The 20,262-nt window shown below is 27.6% G+C and overlaps 1 protein-coding gene across 1 annotated transcript; it reads right to left on the bottom strand.

Annotated features, from left to right (window-relative positions):
- Positions 1-11,704: 11,704 nt before the first annotated feature.
- LOC108470818 (endoglucanase 11-like) lies at positions 11,705-14,980 on the bottom strand. Its single transcript, XM_017772299.2, has 4 exons — positions 14,569-14,980; positions 14,063-14,476; positions 13,706-13,960; positions 11,705-12,545 (listed from the first exon to the last, which is right to left on the bottom strand). Exons 1-4 carry the CDS (start codon positions 14,863-14,865, stop codon positions 11,892-11,894), a joined length of 1,620 nt encoding a protein of 539 aa, XP_017627788.1. The 5' UTR covers positions 14,866-14,980; the 3' UTR covers positions 11,705-11,891.
- Between the last annotated feature and the right edge of the window lie 5,282 nt (positions 14,981-20,262).

The following is a 20,262-nucleotide window of genomic DNA, read 5'->3' as shown; positions in this document are numbered from 1 at the left end:
CTTTTCTATTGGTAATTAAGTTACCAATAAATAAACAGAAGTAAGAAAGTTGATAGATTTCTTTTCTGGGCACAATTTCTTTTTTGAGTTTTATATATTATTTTAAATCATCATAAAAAATTATTTTTATATTTGTACGTTTTTACACCTGGTCGGATTTGTTTAAAAGTATTTGTTGGGCTTTGAAGATTTGCGGTGTTGTCTTTCATCAAAAAAGCTAAGAGAATTCCTAAGACCATGTTAATGAAAAGGATGAACCGATGAAAAAGGTAGAAAATGAAAGAGGTAGAAAATAATGAAAATTTTAGAAATCTGGTGAAAGGAAAATATTCATGAAATAGAAAGAAGAAGAAAGGAGAAACAAAAAAGAAAGAGAGAGAGAGAGAGAGAGAAGGAAGAGACCAAAGAACAGGGAAAAGAAATGTAAGAGATAGAAACTCAAACTATTGCCAAATAGGACGACACATTGTGCGTGAATGGTTAGCACTATCACGTCAGTAAAAAAAAATAACAAAATTAGGTTTGGGTATCAATATAGTGGGCAGGAAAAAAGTTTAGGTGCTAATCTAAGATAAAAAACTATAAGTATCAATTAGGGACAAAAAATCATAAATACCAATCAGGGATAAAAATTATAAGTACCAATTTGGGAGAAGTAAATAAATATGGATACTAATTTTATATTTAACCTTTCAAAATTTAACAAATTTCTTTTATAAATTTGAGTCGTATTTTATTTAAAATGATTTTAAAATTATTATAGATAATGTTCTTTTATTAATTTAAATACTACATTATTATTTAGATAGCATATATCGAAGATTGCCTTTGATTTAAATTTCTATTATTACCATATATTTTTCTTATAATATTTTTTCAGATTGTCTACCATCAATCAAACTTATAATATTTTTTCTTACTTACATTTTAAATATTGTTTCTATTTTGTATTGAATTGCTTTAATTGTATTTTATTTTTTCGAAAGTTAATATTTATGTTTTATATACATTTTTTGTAAATTACCAATAACCCAATGAAGTATGTAAGGCTTTTTGTAGGTACCACAAAGGTCAAGATCCAATCCCTAGTAACAACAATCCCTCCCTAAAATTTGTGATGTGCAAAGAATATTTTTTTACACTAAACACTTTAATTTAATTAACATTGTTTTCATTACTTATTATTATTGTTATTATTATAAACTTTACATATTATACAATACATATTTTCCTTAGTATCATAAAGCTTTTACAGTAATAAAGCATAAGTTTGATCCCGCATCACGGGGTTTATTTTTAATATTAATTAAGTGATAATTAAGATACTTAGAATTTTATTCAGAATAACTCTATTTTACATAAATAAAATTAACATAACTTTTTACCTCAAATTCTTTTAATTAATAATTGTATCTATAATAATTATATTTAAGTCTTCTCTTATATTTTATACTTAGATTTCTATCAAGTAATAACTTTATTTTAAAATTGACACAACATGTTTAACTAATATTTGAAAAATTAAATTATAATTATTTTTAAATGTATAATTATAACTACTTCTATTTTACTTCAACTTTTTTAGATATGAATCGAATAATATGATAAAATATAAAAATATTTTATCAAGTCAAAATAATTTCAAACTTGTACTTTTATATATATATATATATATATTATAGATTAGTTTTATTGCCACATACATCATACTTGATTTTATATTTTAAGTTTTATAATTTATTAAACAACATAGTTTTACCTTTATGTAATTAGAGCTAACATTAGTCAAAATAATAACGAATAAAAATAATTAAAATGTATAAAGTATTTTGATAAATCAAATATTATAATAATATGATAATTACTAATTATCATTAAAGGATTTGTATCTTACAAAAATTTTAACATATTATAAATTAGTACTCCCATCTTCAATTTTTATTTCTTCTTTTTGAATAATCAAATAAATCCATCATAATAATTTAAAGATAACGTATTAATACATTATATTATATTATATTATGCTATGCTATAGAAATGCATTCTTTATAAAAATATATATATATATATTTAAACGTAAATAATTAAAATTTGATATTTAAAACTAAAATAACACTTTCCTTCTTTTTTCTTTTTTTCTTTTTCTAGTTAAAGAAAAAATACATCTATAAAAGAATTCAGTATAAAATTTAATCTTTTATGTGCAATTATTTAAATTTATTTAAAAATATTTTTAATATTTATAAAATGATCATTTTTATCAAATTATTTTAGTTAATTATTTATTTAAATAAATTTAATTTTTATTTATAAAGTGATAAATATTTTATTAATAATAAAATATATATTTCAAATTAAAAATAAATTATATAATAAATAATATATTAGTTAGTTCAAAATTTTCTTCAAACCCTTTTTTTATATATAATTTAAGTTTCTAATGCCATATGTGTTGCATGTAATTTTTCCTGTTTAATATTTAATTATTTTTTAAGTATTATATCTTTAATTACAGGAATTGACTTAAAATAATATTTATTACTTGAATTATTAAATATAATTAAAATATATTAATTTGTCAATTCACATATTATAAATAAAAATTTTCAAATAATAATTACAACTTTTTAATATATTCAATATACAATAAAATTTTACTTTATATAATTAATGCAAAATAACATTATTCAAAATAATAACTAATTAATATAATTAACTCTAGCATTAATAAAGTGATAATTAAAATCATTAGTCAATATTGGGACTGAGTTTTGGGAAGACTAGAAAAGTTCTAAATTTTTGAAAGTTTAATAATTTTTTAAATGACGGTTTAATTAAAATTTTTGTAAGATTAATGAGATTTTTAAAAAAATCTGAGGGCACTTAATTAAAAAAATTTAAATTTCAACCCAAAATTTTTTGGGGCTAACAGTCTACCCTAGACCCTTATAACGTTTTGCCCCTGATTAAATTACTTACACCATGTTTGGTTGGGAGAACGGAATATCATTCCTCTCTTATTCATTGAATAGTAAACCATTCATTTGTTTGATTGAATCTAATACTCATTCAATGGAATGACATTTACCTCCCAATTACTTTTCTTCTTGTAATAGTTATTCTTTGGTATCACCGAAGAAGGCTATTCCATGCAACATTGAATAACAAAAAAATAGAATTTTCAGGTTAGTCCTTTAAAACTTAGACTTAGAAAATGTAAAATAAAATATTTGAAATATTTTAATATAATGTGATATAAAAATAATTATATTTAAAATAATATTAAATTATATATTTTATTTTTATCAAATTATATTTAATAATTATTATATTAAAATATGATTAAATTATTTATTATTTATTATTTATTATTAAATTACTTTAATAATTATTATATTAAAATTTAATAACAATAACGATAATCATCTACCTAAAAAATTTGCTACAGTATTATGGTCATTTCAATTTTTTTTCTTATACTATTACAACATCATTTCATTTAACCAAACAGTTGAATTATCGATTACAACTCTATTCCATTACAACGAATCAAACGTAGTGTTAGAGTTCTATTAAAGTAATAAATCTATTTTACAATAATAAAATTACCACAACTTTCCAAGTAAATTTTTTAACTAATAATTGTAATTATAATTATCACAACTTTTTCATATATTTTATTTTTAGAATTCTATTTAAATAATAACTCTCTTTTAAAGTTAACACAATCTTTTTAACTAATAATTGTAGTTTAAATTCTGTAATAATCACAATTTCTACTAAATTATAATTATTTTTAAATGAATAGTTATCACACCTTTTATTTTATTTTAACTTTTTAACTAATAATTTAAAATTAAATATTATAATTATTTGTAAATGTAAATTTAATACGATGAAATATAAAAATATATTTTTCTTCACTCATGTTTTTATATATATATAGATAAAGAGATTATAGATTATTAAAAAAACAAAAATAGAAGGCTTGTAAACTCAACCATTTCCCATTTCATTTGTTTTTTTTTTTTTTTTCTCTCCCAAGTTTTGGGTGGTTGTCTTTTCTTTGTTTTGCATTGCCTTTCCCTAAGGGCAAAGTTAGACAATATTTGAAAATTTGATGGCTACCACCAAGTAGATAAGCACAAGATTGAATAAAATTATTGAAAATTTTTAAGATATTAAATTCGAGTTTAACATGCATAAATTATGTGTGGGCATAATTGTTGGTAAAACTAAAAATTATAAATAATTATATAAATAAAATAAAATAAATTTGATTCTAGGCATTATTTCCGTACATTAAATTGAGCCATCATGGATGCCCTCCTAGGGGGGAAAATGCTGGTCTATCTATTAATGCAAGCTTTAAATGAGTAGTATGTGAAGAAATGATCATAAATGGTGGTCTGCCATTTTCTCATTTGCCATTTGTCAAAAACAACTTTTAATTTTCTACGTGAAAAATCGTGTCATTGAAGAGGGCACGGTCCAATCCAACAGTCTAGTTATTTTACTTTCATGTCACACAAAAAAATGAAATTGATTATGTGCCCACACATGGAGCACTGAGAACCATAGAACAATATAATATATATATATATAATATTATGTAATAAAGCTTTTAATTTATATTAACTAGAGTATAGTATGATATTTTGGTGGTAAATAAGAGTTGATAGAGTTTGGTCTCAAAAATCATAAATACATTTTGAAGTATTTTTAAAATTTATAAAATTATATTTTCACCTTCTCCAAATTTTATGAATCATCTCTAATTTCTCAAAAATCTCTAATTTTGTACATGAGACAATAACAATTAATTTTAGTACGAGTATCATGATATTCTATAAAATACATTTACACGATACAAATACTTTTGCATATAAAATTTAAAATTACTATTTAAAAATATATATATATATAACAATTTAACCATGACTAAAATAAAATCAATGTAACTATGATGTATGAATGATTGAATATGACAAAATATAAAATTAAATAAGAAAATTGTCATACCCAAAATTTTAGTCTTTCAGAAAAGAAAAGTATTTTAAAGATGAATTAAGTATTTGAAGAGAAAGTATGAATAATAAAATTTAGTAATGATTAAATTGCAAATGTTTAAAAGTTGAAGGACTAGAGTGCACATTAAACATTTTTGGAAAGTAGGTGAAATTAAATAAATATTTTTATGAATGTGACAGGGGTATGTATTGATACGTGGGAATGGAAATTTGAGATTCAACAACCAAATTGTAAATACACCAACTTTAAATTAAATTTGTTCATGGGCCAAGTGTAACACCCATAACCTGTACCCACCGCCATATTAGGATTACGGCATATTACCGTATGATCCAGAATAATTAATAGCAGATAGCATCAAGTTGTCAATTTAATTAACAGAATTTCATAACAATTCATATAAGAGTAATACATACATTTATGGGCCTTAAATCGAGTTACAAGGCCTTAAAATTAGTTTATGAACAATCAGGGACCAATTCAAAACCAATCAAAATATTTAGGGCAATTATGGAAATTTTCAAAACATGGGTCATACGGCCGTGTGACAAAGCTCAAACTGTGTAGTTCCAAACATGGTCGTGTGTCCAACCATGTGCCAAACCATGTACCTTTTGAAATGCCCTCACACGGCCGTATTACAGGCTGTGTGCTAAACCGTATGAAACTTGCACCTAACACGTTCAGGGCACACGCCCGTGTGTGACACACGGTCGTGTAACACCTCGTGTCCCAAACCATGTGTATGCAAAAATATCCCAAAACATGCTCATTTCATATACAAATGTTGAAGTACTTAATTATACACTTACACAAGAGTACATTTTAAACTACTCCGAATCAAGTTAAACAACCAACCTATGTGCCTAACCAATGTGCCATAATTGACACCAAATTTCAATTACATACAAATCCATTATCAAGCTAAACTTTCAAACCATAAATGCATACCATCACTAATAACAAAACTTGTCAATTCATGCTTGATTAGCATCATCTACTCATGCCTCAACTAGAATTAAGCATACAAGCCTTCAATAGCTACTTAGCACAACAACGATTCAAGAACGTCAAACTACAACATATGTGTTTAAAACTTTCACCAAAATTCACTATTAGCCTATTACATTTTTAAGCTACAACATATTTCAATTGACTTACTATGGGTCCCATAATATCATAATTAACTCAAACCAAATTTATCATGCCATATTCATTCAAACTTATCATTTCTTACATGGTCTCAGGACGAAACATGTGTACTTCACTTAATTACTCCTTTCACATCATCAAATGCACAATGCACATGCATTTCAAATACTATAAACCATTTCAAAACATAACCAGATGTTCCTATTACGTGCCATATAAGCCAAGATGTATTCAAAAGTTACAAAATGATCCTCAGATAATGTGATTTCTTCGAGCTTATCTGATCTCCTAATCTACAAAGCACATCTACAAGAAATAAGAAAAATAACACGAGTAAGCTTTCGTAAAGATTAGTAAGTTCATTGATTGAACAGTAAATCTTACCGAATTAAAACTCAACAAATCAAATAACAAGATTAAAGAACAGAGTTCTTGTCACAAGGTTATTATCAGAGTTCTTATCAATCGCAACTCACAACATGTAAGTATTACACAGTACAATAGAACAAATCAATTTCCATATTTCAATAACTTTTAGAGATCAATAAACATAGCCCGATGAATGATAACTGGATACAAGTACATGGTTAACCAACCAGCACACCAAATGCTCGTATGAGTAAATCCATCCATCACACCAAATAACACTGTAATATATCACGAAATTTCACAACAAATGCAGGACCTCGACATATCCAATGAACAGAGAATATACAAAATCATCTCCATTGCTCAACCCAACCTCGTACCGCGCATAATATAACCTATTGGTATGCAGTCGTACTCTAACCTAAGTTCATCGATTCAGAGAATTCCATCACAGAACAATACATGAATATCTCAATATCTCATATTTCATATGCAAGCATTAGTTCAAAAACCAAACATTCATCGGCTCAGAATATCTCAATCAGTGATCGATACCATATCAATTTATTATTTTCATTTTCAATTACATGCATCAATATATTATTCAACATTCAACAATTAAATTCATATAACATACACTTAAATTGTATTAAAATTAAACCAAATGAACTTTCCTGACTAAATTGCGGCATTGACAAAGGTACAAGGATTATATGATAATTTCTCTTTTCCTCGATTTTCCACTCATTCTTAATATAAAATAATAATTTCATTCAATTCACTAATTCCAACAACAAAATTAACTCACTTTATGCAATTTAAGTCTTTTTTGACATTTTTACGAAATTTCTCCCAATATTTTATTTTTATACAATTTAGTCATTAAGCTCAAAACTTGCAATTTAACCATTTTTAACCACAATTAATTTCAGCCGAATTATTCAATACCTTTCTACAGCCCCTACTTGCTTTTATTTCACACCAAGTCCTTGTACTTTTATTATTTTCACATTTTAGTCCTTGAACATTAAAATTAACAAAAACTACTTTACAAAATAGTCCTATTTAGCAACCAAGCTTAATATTTTACCATAAGACTTCAAGAAGAACTCAAATTCATCAATGGCACAGTCCATAACATTTAATAGTTTTATAAATTAGTCTCAAGGTTAGCTAGATTAAGCTAATACGAGCTCAAAAACATAAAAATTACTAAAAACAGACATTAAACACATACCCAATAGAGAACCTTAGCTAGCCGAAGCTTGTTGTCCCCTTAACAATGGTGTTTCGGTCTTTGGAAGAAGAAAAAAATGAAAATTTATAGCCAATTTGGCTTTTATTTTATTTAAATTTTATTTATTTACTTAATTGCTGTTTTACCATTAATTAATGCATGACATTTTACCATTTTCAATCATATTAGAAAACGGACTAATTGGTCAATCCTTATTTAATTAGGATTTAATTGTAATTTACCACAATCTAAAGAATTCCACATCATTTCTATTATTAGGCCATTTAAGGAGGGTCCAATTACACAATTGGCCCTTCAATTATATTAAATTCCAATTAAACAAGTTTATTTACAATTTAGCCTTAAACTAATTAAGACTAAATGAAAAATAACCCAAAAGTTAGTGGAATGATTGACATCCACCACCGCTTGAACTTTTTGACCATGGTTTAATCACCATTTTGGTCCCTTTACTATTTTAAATCTATAGTAATTAACTTTTATCTCTTTTACAATTTAATTCTTTTACCTTAATTAAGCAATAAATCATCAAAATTTTCGGGCCAAACTTCAATTCACATATAATACAACTTTGTAAATATTAAAATAAAAATATTTACAGCCTTAAATTACGAAAACGGGGCCCCAATATCTCATTTTCAACAACCACTTGAATTTTGAACTAATCCACTTATATTAACTATTGATTCAATTATTTAAAATTTCTAAATCAAAATTCAATATAAAAATTATTATTGACTTGTATAATTTAAATACTAATTATACAAACTTATTCGTTGATTTTGTGGTCTTGAAACCATTGTTTTCGATACCACTGAAAATCGAATTGTTACACCGAGCTACCCTCCCAGGCCCAAAGGCTCACTTGAAATTTGAAAGGGTTTAGGAAAAAAATAAGGTTTGAAAAATGGGCTTGGGTAAAAATTAGTCTCATTTAATATATAGGTCAAGCTCGAGCTTGAACATTCAAGGGTTGGACCAACCCGCTTTAAATTTATAATACTTTATACATATTATGTAATTTAGAATACATTAAAAAATTAACCTATACTAAATATATAATACTACTCTAATATAAATATTAAAATAATGTTAAGATGATTATAGAAAAATTTTTAATAAATAAAAATATATAAAATTATTAAATATTAAAATAATATAATATGAATATTTAAAAAAATAAAAAATAATATGGTCGAGCCTAAAATGAGTTTAAGTTAGTTTTCTACAAATATAAGTAAATTTAGGCAAAATTTTGAACTCAATTTGAGCCGAGCTAAATTTAAATAAACATAAAATATATTAATATCATATTTAAAAATAAATAGACACCTCTTACTTTAAACTCATTCCTCACCTTTACCTACTTATTCGAATGCCTTATAAATCCACCCAAAACTCTACTTCTGCTCTTCTATTTTGATCCACCTATATATATGGGTAATGAAAATAAGGAAGAGTTTAGCATTAAACCCCAAATTAAATAGCAAAAAATAGAACTCCATACCTCTCCACCGATTGGAGGAGACAAGATTAAATATAAATTTCAGTTTCTCACCTTCATAAGATCACAATCTAGACTTGGGTTCTCAATTTGTATAGAAAGCGATGAGGAACCATAGGGTTTGACAATATTCTAACTTCAATTTGGCTCTCCTACATTTTAAATCAAAATAACTTCTATACACTAAGAGGGTTTGAAGAGGATGTGCCCAAAATTCTTTCCTCCACACAACGTCATCTTCTTTCATCTTTCTTCCCCTCACTATGCTTTAGAAACGCCTACACACTATCTTAACTCTCATCTAATGGTGAGCATTAATTTGGCCTAAGCAACGGCTAGGATAGGATAGGCTTTCTAGTTTTGGTCAATTTGCGATTCAAGGCCTTGGTTAAATTCACTTTTTAGTCCTTCAAAATGATCGTCTTTTACAATCAGTTGTTAGAATCAGTAAGTCTCTAAATAATTTATTTGAAAAAAATTGAAACCTCACAATACTTGTCAAAAATTGAATTTTCTTTATCAATACATTTAATCCTTGAATAGGGTTGGATATGGTTATTATTGGATCCAGTTACATTAAAAACACTAATATTAGTAAAATTAATTGTGACATTAGATATTTTAATGGTGAGATGGGACGGAATTCAAACAAATCACCATTTTAGTTAAAACACTTAAAATAATAGTAATAAGAATGGGTTTTTATTCTGGCTGAAGGCTAAAGCTGCTATTTGACGTAGCAGAGTTATGCTTGAATAACATTTAAGGCAGATTATTATTTAATAATTAAAAATATCAAAATGTTGAGTAAAAAAACAAAATTCTCTTAAACCTTTTTCCTTTTTTTTAAAAATTCATGAAACCCTAACTAAAGCTTTTATTTAAGTAATATCAACATTTTTATCCCACTGTGCAATACCTTCACTTTATGGCCTCTAGTATTTCTCCGCCCCACCATGAAATTGTCCCCAATCGTAGGCTGAATACCAAACTAAACAAAAGTTTCATCCAAAATTTTAGATTGTTTTCTAATTCGGATTCGGCTCAAAAATAGGTTTAAGATTCTATCAAAGTTTGACTCAAATTAAAAATGCTAAACTCGAGTTTAACCCGATCCACCCATATTAAATTTTTAATAAAAAATAATTTTAAAAATATAATACATCAAATACACTAAAAACATTAAAATAAATGCTTCCTAACAAATTGAAATACATTTAAAAAATTATAATTATATAACATTAACGTAATTGCAACTTAACAAGCAAATACCTCTAAAATAGTAGCAAAATTAACAATAAAATTAGAGTTATACAATATCCAAATAATAACAATAAAATAATACAATTACAACCCGTCTTTGCTCAATGAATACAAAACACCCATACTTTAGCACTCAGTGCAACGGCTCCTGGTGCACCAGAGAGCACCAGTTTGACCTGGGGAGGCGGTGATTTAGTGGCAGTAGGAGGTAAAGTTGCTTTGTTACCTATTTCATTAGGAACTATAGATTTTTTGGTCCATCACATTCATGCATTTACAATTCATGTGACAGGATTGATATTTCTGAAAGGTATTCTATTTGCTCGCAGCTCGCGTTTGATACCAGATAAAGTAAATCTCGATTTTCATATCCCCTGTGACGGGCCTGGAAGAGGAGGGACATGTCAAGTATTCGCTTGCAATCATATCTTCTAAGGACTATTTTAGATGTACAATTCAATTTCGATAGTAATAATAACGAAATAGTAACAAAACAACAAAAAATAAAGTATAGACTTATTGGGCTGAACTAGGCTTGGGCTAAAAAATATGCCCACATGGGCTTTTTTTGTCTATATCTATTTTTTGAGCTTATATTTTTTTACTAAATCCTCACTTTTTAGATAGACTTTAGAACCTAAATGGTTAGTTATGAGTCTAAAGTTGCATTTTCATTGAAATTCCTATTTTTTCAAATTTAACTGCCTTAAATGTAAAATTAGTCAAATTATACTGCTTTGTCACTTAGTCACGTAAAGATTTTTTTTGTTAAAAGGGGCACTTAAATTGTTAATTTTCTTTCAATCTATGTAAAACATGATACAAGCCAATAAAAACATGACATTTTTATTGGACATTGAAAATTCTTTAAAAAAAAAAAAAAGAAGAGATGATGGGGACTAATTTGTATCACAGTAATCTTCTCAAGGAACAACAATTCTATCTTAACATAAACTGTGTTCTCCAAGCATTTTTGTCATCCGAGAAGATTATAATATATAACAGATTAAAATTAAAACATATATATTGATTTTTTTTTTTTCAATCAAAGTGTCAAAACAACAGTATTAAACCAGAGAGCTCCATAGGAATGGCATTAGCCCAATATTATATATTGAATTTGATAGTTTATATATATATATATATATATTTTACTATTATTAACATTGCAACAAAAATGAAGATACAATAAAAATGGGGCTTGAACGCCTTTGTTCAGCCACACTAAAAAAAAGGTGCTTTAAAGTTCTCATCAACACTAATTTCTTCTTTTTCTTTTCTTTTTTTGCTCTCACTTGATATTTATATTTGCTTCTAATAAGAGGCAAACAATTCTAGTTCATGGTTTTCCTCTAACTGTAACAATTTGGCCAAAACTCCAACTAATGGAGCTGTATTATACGTGCAAGCCTCGGTTTGCATGTAATTATCTCTTTGGTCCCAAAAATTATCTTCGGAATCAGGTCCCCCGACCACTGCCCCAACCAACACATTAGGATTCACTTCGGCTCGATTATACCAATGGTCATAACCTTGAGTGCACCCAATGAACCCTTTATTCTCCCTGTATGACACGATTGAGGCCCCTCTATGGTGCACCTTGGTGGGGTATTTTGATCCATAACCCACTAAATAACTCATGTTCATGGGATTTGAACCTAGTACGTAATCAACTTGAGATTTGGCAAAGCTGAGGATCTCTTCATGATCCACTGTTCCGGCGCGACAATGGAGGTTTTGGTTCGAATCTTGGAGGAATTCTGAGTAGATGGTGAGAAGGAATGCTGCTGTCGTCACGTATTGCATGTTGTTCCATTGCCGGATGTATAAAAGGCCTCCTGGGGTTCGGTCAATGTTGGTGGTGGTGTCGTTGTTTTTGTTGAGACATGAGCATAGGTAGTACTCGGCTTTTGATCGGTATTGCTTCAGAATGTGAGCGTGCTGCTTGTGTTTTTCCTTCTCCAGCAACTACCAAGGAAAAAAACAGAATTCATTTTAATACCATTTTCGTTTAATATATAATAAAAACTAAACTGATTGAATCGAAAATTAACAGTTAAAATAAAATATTAGAGTTAATTAAAAGCGAAAATGAAAGAAGAAACAATTGAGTTAAAAAATTAGAAACAATTGAGTTAAAAAATTATCATTGTCTTGATAGAAAACATGAATGTTCCATAGAAAAGATCCAAAATTCAACAACATTTAAATTGACCACACTATGATAGGTCCACGCTAGATTTATTCAAAAATGGAGCAGACCAATTTAATTTAAATTGAATGCAACCGTTTTGAGTTGTGTTTGATGAGTCGTAATAACAAATATTCAAGGATTTTTGCAGAGATTTACTGCAAAAATAAAAGGTCGAAAATACGTGGGTCTACAAAAATAAACAAGCTTGTGAAGGTGAAGGTATGCCCAACATCCATAAATGAAAGAGCAGCCTGTAACTTCACTTTGATTGGCAGTGGGGCAAAGACATCTACCAAAAGACCCTACCTCAAAATGCTTACGATATTATTATATATTTGTTTACCGGATTAGTTTACACCTCCTATGGTTTTGGAGCGGCAACAATGTAGTAGCGAAGCATGAGAAATTACTGTTGCTTTTCCACTAGATTTAAGCTCAGTGGCACTGATCTAGGCATCAATTGCACATGCATCGGTGCACTTATGCTTTTAAGTAAATAAAATCAAAAGAGGGTTCCTTGATTAGGGATGACTCTATCAGTGTACTTTGCTATGTTTTTTTTTTTTTTATAATAAAAAGAAAAGGTGGAAGTGCATGTTCATTATTACATCTTTGAATCTAGAAAAAAGCAAATCTCATGAAGATTTTGGGGAGTCATCGATATCTCCTCTCAATTCGGATTAATAAATTTTAAATATTCAGATATCTTTGTATATGGAGAAACATTAGCGTAATTTGTTTTGCTCCTGTTAATATTTTTAAAAGCACCGAAACGTTGGTTAAACATGGACATCGATTTGGCATCATTAAATTTGTTGTTTTTTCTTCAAAACTTTCAAATCTTACTTTTTCTTGTTAAATATGAAATGACCCCTAATTAAACATTCTAATAATATAAGCAAATTGGCAGTGATGACTGATGAGAGGGATTTACCTTTGAGGCCATAATTTGAACTCCAGCGTACTTAACATCCCAACTGAACTCCGTAATGGCCCAGCCAATCCCACCAAAAGCATCAGCATTGTTTACAACGTATTTCAAATACTCCTCCTTGTCGGTGGCCTCGTAAAGCCACAAAGCTGCCCACAGCAACTCATCCATGTATCCGCTCACCGACGCATAGTAGTTTTTCACCACCGCAACACTTCCGTCATATTTCCCCCTGTACTTATCCCCGAACTCAAACAACTAAACACCCACCGAAAAAAGGAACCAAATTTCAAAACCCAAATCTAATTTTTCATAATCACGGAAGATGTAATATTTAAGTTAAAACAAGGGCTTCGGTACCTCTTGGGCATGGTGCAAGAGTAAGAGAGAGTAATGTGGGTTTGTTTTCTTGAACACAATCGAGGCGGCCGCCATTGCCGCCGCCGTCTCTCCGGCCAGATCCGATCCGGGATTGCTCTGGTCGATCTTGTAAGCTTGGCGCGAGGTGGTCATATCCTCGGGGCGTTGCCAACAGTAATGGTCAGTGTCCCCATCACCCACCTCTGCCCATAGTACATTGGGGCTGGTGTGTGCCTTGATGAAGTAATCCGTCCCCCATTTAATAGCCTCTAAAGCATGCTCCAATTCCCCGGCAATGGCGATTTCGTCGTGGAATTCGATGATACCCCAAGACAACATTGTGACTGTAAAAGCCATTGGGAGTCCAAACTTGACGTGATCCCCAGCATCGTAATATCCCCCCACTAAGTCCACCTACAATAACAGATAACATTTCAACTTAGAACAATATTTCGGAAAAAAAAACTAAAACCCAGTTTCTGGGCATTCAATGAATGGGGACATACTCCTTGTTCCAATCCGTCGGTGAGGCCAGAATTGTCGCGCCAAGTGACGCGTTGGTTGTAGGGTAAACGACCGGATCGTTGGGATTCAAAGTAAAGGAGGCTCTTGGTTAATGCATCGGCATAATCAAATGGTTGAGCTGCTGCCGTTGTTGTGAGAATGGCGAAAACAGCAGCGGAGAAGAGAAGAAGGGTCGAATGGGAGGCAAATCTGGGGGTATTTTGATGATTGTTGTTTAGCTGCTTCTTCACCATCATCTTCTTCTCCATTGTCCCCTCCTTCCCTCCTAAACCAACCATTTTGTTTGGCTACTTATTTAGTGTGTTTACTTTTAGGAGTGAAGTGAACAGAAAAAGCATTATCTTTCTCTCTTTATTTGGAGGGCTTAATTTAGCATTACGTTACGTAGGAGGTAATGTGTATCTACAAAAATTAGTTCAAATTTTATAATTTAAGAAATTTTGGGGTTTTTTTTTTAATTATGGAAATTTAAATTAGTAAAAACTAAAATTACTAGTTCTACTGATTTCGGTTTTTGCATTAGAATGTGAATAGACGGCTTTTTGTCTCTTTTTTTCCCTTTAACGTAGAAAGCGTGATTTAAGCAAATGTGCCATATCCCTCTTTTTTGAGCATTAATTAATAAGACACTAGAAGTGATTTCAACCCACAAAAAGAAATTAAATTAATAACTTTTAATTCTAAGATTTAAATCCTTTTCAATATACTATTTAGATTATTATTTTTGTTTAAATCTTATTATACGTGAGTCTTATTTAAAATTATTTTAATCTATGTAGATTACGCTTAATTTATGTTTTGTAATATTTAATTTTAACCAAACTCTATATAATAAAAATCACTAACAATTTAAATTTTATATATCTATCAAAATATTATATGAAGATAAAATGGTTTAAACATAATTATAATATACCCATAAACGCATAAGAATATACAAATCACATTTTATAAAATATTTACAATAAAGGTTGCTTAAAGAATAGAATAATGTCATAAAATGGGTTTTTACTAAAAAAATATAAAAAATTTTAAAAATTTCGAAAATAATACACCTAAAAAAGTAATTACGAAAATGGTATGGTCAGGGTGGTCATGCCACTCGACAAAGCAGACCACCCTGATGTGATGTAACAATGAATGATGACAATAAAAAAAAAAAACTAAAAAAAACTGAAAACGAAAAAAAATAAAAAAAAATGGGTCATGTTGGTGCCAGAGGAGGCACCAGGTTAATGTGGGTCCCGCACGCTTAAATACATCCAACTTAAATACAAATATTATTATTATTTTAAAATGATAATAAGTAAAATATTTTCAGATATTATTTTTATATTATTTTAGGAAAAAATGTTTCAAATGTATTATGTAAGTGTTTTATTATATTAATTTAATAAAATAATATACTGAAAATAAAAATACTGAATAAAGTGCTAAAATCAAGGTTATTTATTAAAAAATATAAAAAAACACTTAAATAATACATTTGAAATATTATGTACTAAAATAATATAAAGAAATAAAATATGAAAATAATATATTTTTAAAAATAAGATACAAAAAAATACGAATAAAGTGCTAAAATCGGGGTTATTTATTGAAAAAATATAAATAATACTTAAATAATACATTTGAAACATTATGTACTAAAATAATATGAAGAAATAAAATACGAAAATAATATATTTTAAAAATAAGATACGAAAAAAATACTGAAGAAAGTGTCAAAATCGGGGTTATTTATTAAATTAATATAAAAAAATACTTACATAATACATTTGAAACATTTTTTGCTAAAATAATATAAAAAATAATATACGAAAATATTTTACTTATTATCATTTTAAAATAATAATAATATTTGTATTTAAGTTCAATGTATTTAAGCCTGTGAGACCCACACAACTGGTGCCGCCTCTGCCAGAGGCAACACTGGTGCAGCCTCTGGCACCAACATGACCCTTTTTTTATTTTATTTTTCGTTTTCAGTGTTTTTTTTCTTTTTCAGTTTTTTTTTTACTGTTGCGGGTCACTGTTCACCGTCACTGCCGCCTGTCAGAGTGGCGTGACCACCCTGACCATACAATTTTCGTAATTACTTTTTTAGGTGTATTATTTTCGATTTTTATTTTTTATATTTTTAGTAAAAACCCTCATAAAATCATTAATTTTTCAATTTAGTCAATTTTTATTTAAAAATTATTAGTTTCATCTTAAAATTTATCAAAATTTTGATACCTTCCCTTCACTTTAAAAATTATGTTATTTTTAAATTGAAAATATTAAACCATGTTTTTAATTTAAATCCAAAATTTTGTAAGACTTTAAAAGTTAAAGTATCAAAATACAATTATTTTAAAAAATCAAGCACATTATTAAAAAAAACCACTAGCATATCGAATGTATCAAATTCTATTAAACAAAATAAAAATTTCCAGGTCCATTAAACAATTATTTTTTTAATAATATGATCGGTTCAAGCATTCTTTATGATCATGTGCACCAAGTAAATTGGAAAATTCATAATCTAATTAAAATAATGCTTATTTATTTGTCTATTCTACATCTTAAGCAATAGCTCCTAATTCCCATGAGATCATGGAGGACAAGGCTCATAATAAGTGGCCTGCTGCCCACAATTTTATATATAATATATAGGTCAAATTCCACTTTGGGTATATTATGAATTTAGTACTTGTACTTTAATTTAATCGATTTTAGTCTCTTTATTTTTCAATTTTTTAAAATTTAATCTGATCCATTGGTAACAGGTAAATCTATTTATTTAAATTTTGTTCTTAGTCTTGTATTATGCTTAAAGTTATAGATTTAATCTACATTCATCAATTGGATATTTTGTAATGACTGTATTTTTAAATTTCAAAACTTAAGTCTTAATGCAAACAAAATTTGTTAAATCTATTCATTGTTTTTTTTAAATAATATATGAAAATATCAAACAAACATAACATTACACATGTGATAATATTTTTCACACTTCAATTTTAAAAATAACAAAACTTAATGGATTTTATAGTTATCATTTAGATAGGACCAAAATTTTCAAATTCTAAAAATAAAATGCAAGGATTTAAAATGATCAAATTAAAGTATAAGTATTAAATCCATAATTTACGCAAAGTACAAGGTCAAATTGTAGAATTTGACCTACAATGTCTAATATATATGTATGTATGACGAGGGACGAATCTAGAGAGGCTAGCGAGAGCCACGGTCCTGTAAAATAGAAAATTTTCTATTTTAACCAATTTAAAATTAATAAAAATAAAATTATACTTTGTTTCCCTTTAAAAATGATAAAATTTTAATTTAATTTTTAAAAAAAATATTTTACTATCATAAAAATTATAATTTAATTTTATCTTTCTAAAAAAATTTATGATTTAAGTGGTAAGAAAGGAAGTGCTAGTTTTTAATGCGTGGTGCTGAAAATTCCACTGCCCAATATGAAATCCTCTTTGTTTTATTTTTTAAATTTGTGGCCATGAAAGAGACAATCCCATTGCATAATAGCAAACAGTATCTGCACTGACCGGGAAAGTTCAACATGTTTTCCATGCACTTCCCCTTTTGTTTCTTTTAATTTTTTTTTTTTTTGGTCTTTTTTCAAGATTAATTGATTCATTTATAGCAGTGATATTGTATTTAATGTAAGGACTAATGATTTAGATCGTAATATATATTAAAAGGCATTATTTAATAGTAAGTAAAATATTGTGAATTTATTAATAAACAGCTAATGGAAACATAAACAATAATATTATTAATATAGTGGTCAACTATTGTATCTAGTATAATTTATTATTATTATCACGAGTAAGTTAACTAACCTTAAAAGAGTGTGCTAAGTATTGCATTTTGTTACGAAAACCATTTACTATTACTTAAAGTAATTATTTTTATGTTCAATTAATGCAATAACATTTTATATTTATTTTGTCACTCTATATTTTTAATTATTTTTAAGGTAATTTATAAAATAGTCACTTTTGTTTGCCTCAAAGTTACATTTTAGTTATTTATGTTTAAAATGTTACGTTTTAGTCACTTATGTTATTATTTTGTTACGAAGTGATTATTCTACCGTTAAGTTCCGTTATCTCTCTAATGGTAATCCTAAGTGGTAGTCCAACTAGATTTTAGGTACCAACTTGGATTTCTAAATGGGATGAAAATAAATTTTTAATTAAAAAAATTTAATTAATTAAAATTTTCAAACATAAACCTTAACTAAAAAAACTGTTAATTTCCTCTTTTTTATTTTCCTTCTGTCTCTTTTTTTTTCAATGGTTTTTTTTTCATTTAACTGGAAAAATTATTATTAAGATCAAAATAGTTGAAATCATCAATAAGAAAGAATAATTTGGAATACCCACAAAGAGATTGTGAACATACAAATTGATTCAGATTAGAAAAAATTTAATTGAGCAACCAATTATTCAAGAACTGTGAAAGAACTAGAAAATATAATAATTAGGAACAATAACAGTGAAAGTAACAACCCTTTTCTGAAAATTTTAAAATTAGCTTGAATGAAACATGTACATGAAAACATGTTTCTGGTTGTATTTTATGAGATGTATATTGACGCAAAATAAAATACATATTTACAAATAATTTCAAAAAGTAGAAGAAAATATCAAGAATTTTAATTTAAGGTTTTCATTAAACAATAAAAAATCTAATTTTTTGTTTTTCAGTATTGAATAAAAGAGATAGAAGAATGCAAAGAAGATATACCTGAACCCTCCATTGAATCCATCTTTATGAAGCAGTCAATTTGATTTCAACTATTTTGATCCTAATAATAGTTTTTCCAGTCAAATGAGAAAAAAAAAACCCATTGAAAAAACCCATTAAAAAGAGGAGATGAACAGTTTTTTTAGTTAAAGTTTAGGTTTAAAATTTTAATTAATTAAACTTTTTAATTAAAAATCTATTTCCCATTTAGAAATCCAAGTTGACACTTAAAATCTAGTTGGACAGCCACGTAGGATTATCGTTAGAGAGATAACGGAACTTAACGGTAAAGTGATTACTTCATAACAAAATAATAACATAAGTGACTAAAACGTAACATTTCAAACATAAATGACTAAAATGTAATCTGAGACAAACAAAAATGACTATTTTTATAGATTACCCTTATTTTTTAAATATACACAAATTGAACATTTCCTTTTGGCTGCCAAAGTTTTAATCATAGAGGGAGATGTCCATGCATCACCTATTCTTTTCTTTTTTTAAAAAAAAAAAATCATATACCATCACTTGTTTATGATTGAACATATAATCATAATCTTTTGGATCTTATTATACCCATCATGAACATGCAATTAATTAAACAAAAAAAACTCTTCAACATTCTTTATATATTCTTTCAAGGAGTTGATTATGAGCATAATCACGACCCTCCAACTAATAAAAACAATATTTGTAATCTTACCAAAAGTATCTTTTAAACATCATTTAATAATAATTAACAATCTTAGTTTTTGCTTTGAATTTTCATGTAATAAGTTTTAAATTTTAAATTAATGAAAACTTGTAAAAATTAACATGGTTGGCACCTGGCAGTTGGCATGCATACCTAAAACATGGTGAATGGTGATTGAAGGGAGGGAAAAAAGAAAAAAGGTACAAGGATTTTGCAC

This window comes from Gossypium arboreum, chromosome 11 (genome assembly GCF_025698485.1).
Source record: "Gossypium arboreum isolate Shixiya-1 chromosome 11, ASM2569848v2, whole genome shotgun sequence".
Lineage (NCBI taxonomy): Eukaryota > Viridiplantae > Streptophyta > Magnoliopsida > Malvales > Malvaceae > Gossypium > Gossypium arboreum.
The sequence above is the reverse complement of the archived record's forward strand: the minus strand, read 5'-3'. Positions and strand labels throughout refer to the sequence as shown.

Excerpts from the sequence above, each read along its gene's own strand:
- LOC108470818 (XM_017772299.2), bottom strand. The coding sequence starts at position 14,865 with ATGGTTGGTTTAGGAGGGAAGGAGGGGACAATGGAGAAGAAGATGATG. Across the intron at positions 14,477-14,568 it reads CCGACGGATTGGAACAAGGA|GTGGACTTAGTGGGGGGATA; the intron begins GTATGTCCCCAT and ends CTGTTATTGTAG. Across the intron at positions 12,546-13,705 it reads TTCAAATTATGGCCTCAAAG|TTGCTGGAGAAGGAAAAACA; the intron begins GTAAATCCCTCT and ends TTTCCTTGGTAG.